At 51.5% G+C, this 6,337-nt stretch overlaps 2 protein-coding genes across 5 annotated transcripts in view; one reads left to right on the top strand and one right to left on the bottom strand.

The window, feature by feature from the left end:
- The window catches only part of CACNB1 (calcium voltage-gated channel auxiliary subunit beta 1), an 18,464-nt gene extending 17,921 nt beyond the window's left edge, over positions 1–543 (bottom strand). For all 4 annotated transcript variants that reach the window (XM_077779357.1, XM_077779359.1, XM_077779360.1 and 1 more), the window contains exon 1: positions 329–543. In XM_077779357.1, coding sequence (XP_077635483.1) covers positions 329–412 — 84 coding nt within the window. In that variant the 5' untranslated portion in view covers positions 413–543. The remainder of the gene's footprint in view (positions 1–328) is intronic.
- Positions 544–3,003: 2,460 nt separating this feature from the next.
- RPL19 (ribosomal protein L19) overlaps positions 3,004–6,337 on the top strand; it is a 4,696-nt gene continuing 1,362 nt past the window's right edge. The window contains exons 1-4 of the mRNA XM_077779363.1: positions 3,004–3,101; positions 4,044–4,150; positions 5,333–5,455; positions 6,073–6,193. Of these exons, the coding sequence (XP_077635489.1) occupies positions 3,097–3,101; positions 4,044–4,150; positions 5,333–5,455; positions 6,073–6,193 (356 nt within the window). The 5' untranslated portion in view covers positions 3,004–3,096. The remainder of the gene's footprint in view (positions 3,102–4,043; positions 4,151–5,332; positions 5,456–6,072; positions 6,194–6,337) is intronic.

The following is a 6,337-nucleotide window of genomic DNA, read 5'->3' as shown; positions in this document are numbered from 1 at the left end:
AGTCTCCCTCCACCCCCGGCTGCCCCCCCAGCACCCCGACTCTCAACCCATGGAGCCGGTACCCGAGCAGCAAAGACCCTGACGCGGGGGAGCCGAGGCGAGGGTGGTGACAGGCGGTCCGATCGCCCCCTCCCCGCTCGGCCAAACCGCAAGCCCAACTCCGGGCCAAGCGCCCATCAATCATTAACCCGCAGGGATTAGGGGCGCGCAGACGCCCCTCGCCGCTCCGCGCCGGGCACATAACTCCTTCTCCGTCGTCCCTCGAGTCGACCCCACAAGGTCCGTGGGAGCGGCCCCCCTGCCCTCGGACCCGGCCACCACACCTCACCTGCGGGCTGGGGTCGAAGACCTCCATGGGGATCTCCTGGGAAGGTGGGTAAGGGCTCCGGGACATGCTGGTCTTCTGGACCATGGAGAGGCGCCTCCCCTCCGGCCGCCGGCCCGGCCAAGCCGGGCGCCCTCAGCGCATGAGAGAGGCCGTCGGAACCGAGAGCAGCGCAGCGCAGCCGGCACCCGCTCCAGCCACCTGGCCCGGCCTTCGGCTGCCCTNGGCCCCGCCCCTCGCAGCCCCTCAGCAGGCTCAGCACAGACAATGGGAGGGCAGCCGGAGCGAGGCACGCCCCTCTTGGCTCTGGGAGGGGGAGAGCCTCGGCCGCCGACAGAATAGGGAAAAGGGTGGCCCGCTCGGGGTCCAGGGGTGGAGGGAGGAGTAAAACCCTGCCTTGGGGCAGAGGGGGGGGGCGCGGTTTACCAGCGGCTGTCGAGCTCAGATGGAGGTGAAACGCGGATTGGCGCGGCCCCCGGCTTCCGTCCCAAACCACTCTCACTTAGCAGGTCTGCCCATTCCAGTCGGGTTTGGGCTGTCGGAACTTCCCGATCCCGTTGATCCAGGGACCTGGCGTTAACTCTTTTCTCCCCGGTGTGGGCCTAGGCCTACTTGAACTTAACAGAGAGGCCCCTCTTCCCTCTAACAGGACCGTGCTGGACCGTCGGCCAGCCAACCCGAGGCTCAGGCTGGGGTGGGGAGAATGTCCAAAGGGAGTCCCCACACAGAGACCCAGAAGTCTTTCTGCCCTAGTCCCTAGAATCCCCCCAGACCCTTCCAGAAAGGCGAGGTCCCTGTTCCTTGGAAAAGAGAGGAAAGGGTAGGAAGAAATGTGGAGCTGAGAGAGGAGAGTAGCTAAAATCAAATCTAGTGACTTTTCACCTAGAACCGCTCCCCTTCATCCTTCATTTGGGGACAAATACCCAAGGCCTGGACCCCACCCACCACTACCTATGGAGAGAAAAGAAGTAGGGGATTCTAGGAAGAATTCTGGCTTTGGGGCGCCTGGCTGGCTTAGTCAGTAAAGCATGCGACTCTGTGTCAGGGTTGTGAGTTCCAGCCCCCCCACTGGGCACAGAGGTAAGTTAAAACAAAACACAACACAAAACAAAACACATGTCAATTTGGCTCAGGCTGTTTCTGGTTGTGTGGCCCTGGAAAAGTCACTACACTTCTGTAAAATGGGGTTGCCCGTACTGTGGTGTCTTTGTCCCGTGGGATTATTGCGAGGATGCGGGAGAATGAAATTAAATGATGGACTCCTTAGATGTCTGGAGATGCTGTAAGGTGCTGAAGAGAGGTCTGTTGTGACAGGAGGAATGGTTACCTCTCTATCCCTGCCCTTGCTCCTCAAAGAGGAGAGATGAGAAGTAGGATGGACAAGATTTGCCCAGGTTCAGTGACTCTAATATAAAGCCCAGCCTGCTGTCTCCTGCTGTCGGAGAAACTGTGGAATACACTGACTCCTTCTCACCCTGGGTTCTGCAAGTGGATGTCCAGCTTAAGTTGTTTCTCTGATCACATTACTTTGAGGGAGAGTAAGGATGAAGTACATCAGCGTTGTTCTCTGAACAGATCCAACCCGAAGCAGGGGTTTGATCTGTCCCTCTGGCCCAAGAGAACCTGGTATGGCAGAGAAGGCATGTATATTGAATTCGGAAAGACCTGGATTTTCAATTTCTGCTACCTCACTCAGCTGTAAAATAAGAACGGCATAAACTGTGTTATTTTGAAGAAGTGGCATAAATTTTGCTTCCCTTCCTCTTTCCTCAGCTCTCTTTAGCAACCAGGAAAGTTCAGATCATAGAGATGGGTGATTAGCTAGAGCCACGCAAGGAGTTAGACCCAGGACTCAAGTCTAGGTTTCTTGAACCCTAGAATATTCTCTTTGGGTTTTTGCATTGGGTGTTTCAGAGCAGGAAAAAAGAACTATGGATGATCCTGCCATTCCATTTTTTTTTTAACTTTCCCAAGTATTCATTCATTCAGCCAATGCACTATTTCTCAAATGCTTACTATATGCAAAGCCCCTTCCCTCCTGTAGTACACAGTGTGAGCCAAACAAGACTGGTTCCTGTCACCAAGGAGTTTGTTGTCTTCATGTCCTCCTTTGCAAATTAACTCATGTGGTTTTCACAAGGGATCACAGAAATATTAGGATAACGTACACTTTACAAAGGAGCAAACTGATGCACTACGAGATGAAGGACCGCAGTGGCGCAAAAACATAAACTAGTATCTTTGGTGATCTATCCTGTACTGCACGGGTTCCCAATGTACTGCGAGGGTGAATAAAAGGTTCCTCTTGGCTGATCTCTACGCTCGTGATCTTCTCTCGCTGCATTCACTAATTTTTTTTTTCCCCGCTAATTAAACATCACTCCTCAGAATCTAGGACGCCTGCAAAGCATAGGCCACTCCAGCAAAACTAAAACCCGCCTGCGCCCATCCAGTCGTAACTTCCGGCTTCCATTACCCACGTGATCGGGTACGCTTGCTGCGCAGGCCTAGTAGGAAGTCGGGCTATACCACTTTGCCTCACCGAAAGGGTATATTTTCTATGTTTTTAAGTTTAAAACCGATTCCCGAGTTTACGCTTGTATTACCTCTGTATTCACAGAGGGTAAGAGTCAGTTTTGGGTGGCAAAAGATGTAAGGACCGGAGGGGAATACGGGCGAAAGCGGAGCAGGGGATGGGCTCTCCCCTTCACAGATAATGGGAGGAGCCTGGCCGGGGGGAGTTCTTTCCTTTCGGCGCTGCGGCCGCAGCCATGAGGTGAGGGCGCGCGGGCCTCTGATTCTGGTTGTTCCGAGGTGCCGGATGGCGGCAGGGTTTGCTTCCACGGCCCTGGGTGGGCGAAATGAGGTGGAGGCAGCCCTGAAGGCAGCCGGTCCCGGAGCTTGGGGTAGGCCGGAGCACGCGAGGCCCCGGTCTCGAGGGGATGGGGGGTGGGGTGCGTCCCGACAACTCTAGGCCTCAGGGACGGTGGGCCCCGAGGATCCCCCATACGGATCGCGGGTGGCTTGCGTTGTCAGAGGAACGGCTGCGGCGTGGACTCGGCTGTGGCCCCCTTACTCGCTGGGCGCCCCGAATCGGATCGGAGCCGATCTCTGCTTCTGCTTCCATGTGACGTAGGCCACGTCTCGAGTAGGCCGCGGGCCTCAGACTGCTTGGAGTGAGGCGATCCCTAGCTCTTTAACGCCTTTCACTTCACGGACGGTTCCTAAGAAAACTCTAAGACTAGCAGAGCTTAAGCTTATTACTGTGAGAAGACGAAAACGGGCCCAAAAAGCAAAGGACTAGCAAACCAGATACGCTGGCCTCGGAGTCTTCACATTACACGCTTGGTTTTAGAGCTCAGTTCCAGAAAGGGCCTAAGCCCCCTCTTCATCCTAATGTTATCCGGTTTAACCTCTTATTCCAGAAGAGTGACATGAGGCAGAAAAGTTAAGGTATAGCTTGGGCTTTGTTTTCACTCCAGGGCAGCCCGTTGCCCCTACGGGAATGCACAGCACAGGCTTTAACAAAGATCCTGTTATAGGAAAGATACATCATATGGGGTAGGAGGAAGAAATGTTTGCCCTAAATACACATACCCACTTCCCATGTTTTACGTTAGCATAACATTAAGTGATTGGAAGGCAGGTCTTGGTGAGGATGCTCATTTTTTCCCGGGAACGGCTTCCAGGGCCTGATAGTGTTTTCTGTTTGTCACAGTATGCTCAGGCTTCAGAAGAGGCTTGCCTCCAGTGTACTCCGCTGTGGCAAAAAGAAGGTCTGGTTGGATCCCAATGAGACCAATGAAATCGCCAACGCCAACTCCCGTGAGTCCTTGGGGTCTTTTTCACCTTGCCCCTTCCTCATCCTTTATGAGATGAAACCTGTTACAATTGTATTGACTCTTAACAAACCTAGGAAAGCTCATAGTCTGGGGTCTTCTAAAATGGAGGGTCAGAGAAATTTGGAGATGCCAGGGCCCCTGTCCATTTGCCAGAATGACAGGATGGAAGTTAATGGAACCACCCAATGTCGTATTATTGATTATTGCTAGAGTGGGTATTCTGTTTTACAGCTATGTGAAGGATTTTTGAGGAGACAGCACCAGGACTGGAAGTAGAGACGGCCCAGGAAATGATGAAGTGATGGATTGGGAAGACCTGGGACCTCAGGCCTTGGCATATGATTATTCAAGGCAGTTAAACAGATGTCAGTCCTGCAGCTAGCAACAGATCCACGTTCCTTCCTTGTAATCACTGTTAAACAGAAAAGAAAGTGTTCGAGGATTTTTGTGAAAGACAGTAAGGCAGGCTTTATTCAGGACCTTTGTTGCAAGTGTGGGAACCACTGCAGTAGGATTTTACAGTGGGTGACATTGCTCTCCAATCTGGACATAGTATGGTCAAGTAGGAGTTTATGGCCAGGAGGGTTGTGTGAGGGTCAGTGTGTGGAAGATTATCGAAAGGAAACCTTACTGGTGAAGGGGGTTGGTTCTGGCTAACCTGAGCTAATTGGATTGTTGCTAAAGGCCAGGCCAGGATGATCAAGCATTGCCTAGGGAACATTGATGAAGTGCCCAGGTGGGCCTAGGAGGTGGTTTGGGAACCTGAGGAAAGTTTGGTCAAGCAGAGAACGTTGGTCAGTACTAGGGAATTCCTTAACCAGTTTGAATTTGTGGCATCGTGACATGTGCTCAGAATATCCTAATCTTTAGATAGGAGGTAATGGTGGAGACCAGATCTGAAGGACTGAGCTGTGTTTGTACACTGTTTTGATCACACATCCCTAAGTACCTAAAATTTGAATGTGCTGTAAAACATCTAGAAAGATGGGAAATGTTTCAACAGAAGAGAAATGAACAGAAGTTCTAGTGTTTGTACCATTTTAGAGACCACTGGGCTAGGGGTGTGAGCCATGTCTCTGTCCTGCCCTGTTTGGATTCTGGGTTGTGACTGGTGTTCTTGGGGCTAAGCCCCAGCACACTGACTAGATCCATTATGTTTTCCCAGGTCAGCAGATCCGGAAACTGATCAAAGATGGGCTGATCATTCGGAAGCCTGTGACTGTCCATTCCCGGGCTCGATGCCGGAAAAACACTTTGGCCCGCCGGAAGGGCAGGCATATGGGCATTGGTAAGTGTGTTCTACCTCTTTCTCTAAGACTTAAATTTAGAGCTGCCTAAGTCTAGACTGGGATATATCCAGGATCTTCCCCCCTCCCCCATTCTGTCTCCTCTTAAACCCTTTCCTTACTCCACCATATTTGATGAGCCTTCTTTGTGTGCAAATCAGAAAATTGACAATAGTGTTGGAGTTGAAGGTGTTAGTAGAAAGGGGTGACGTTTATTGAGCCCCTACACTATGCCAAGGATTCTCCTGGGTACTTGAAAATGTTGTCCAGCAAATCCTAAAACCACTTTTCTAGGGTTAGGATGATTAGGGAGATGAAGGTCACACCACCTTTAAAGCCACTTCCAACCTATTCACTGCCTTGGTGCACGCCGTCACACACGTGCACAGAGTAGCCTCTGCCACCACCCCGTTGAGGCTTCCTTAAAGTGAATAAATGCAAGAAATGCTTAGTCTCTTCATCTGTAAAATGGAAACTGTGAGGTCAAGCACTTGCCCACGACTGAGAGAATTATAGTCTTTCAGAAATTGGTAGCTGGCCTTGTGACCAGTCAGCTGGCTCTAGCAATGGACTTGAGACCTGGAGGCACTACAGTGGGCTTAACTCCTCTTCCTTGCAGGTAAGAGAAAAGGTACAGCCAATGCTCGAATGCCTGAGAAGGTAACCTGGATGAGGAGGATGAGAATTCTGCGCCGGCTGCTCAGAAGATACCGTGAATCTAAGAAGATTGACCGCCACATGTAAGCACGCACCCTCTTTTTGGGCTCCTAAGATTCGCTTGGTACCGCACAGACCCACAGTCTGCCTCATTAGCCTTGGGGAGGGAACCATGTGTCTTGGGCTTTTTTTTTTTTTTTTTTTTTTTTTTTTTTTTTTCTTTTTTT

The sequence above is a fragment of the Crocuta crocuta genome, unplaced genomic scaffold, assembly GCF_008692635.1.
Source record: "Crocuta crocuta isolate KB4526 unplaced genomic scaffold, BGI_CrCroc_1.0 scaffold68, whole genome shotgun sequence".
NCBI lineage: Eukaryota > Metazoa > Chordata > Mammalia > Carnivora > Hyaenidae > Crocuta > Crocuta crocuta.
The sequence above is the reverse complement of the archived record's forward strand: the minus strand, read 5'-3'. Positions and strand labels throughout refer to the sequence as shown.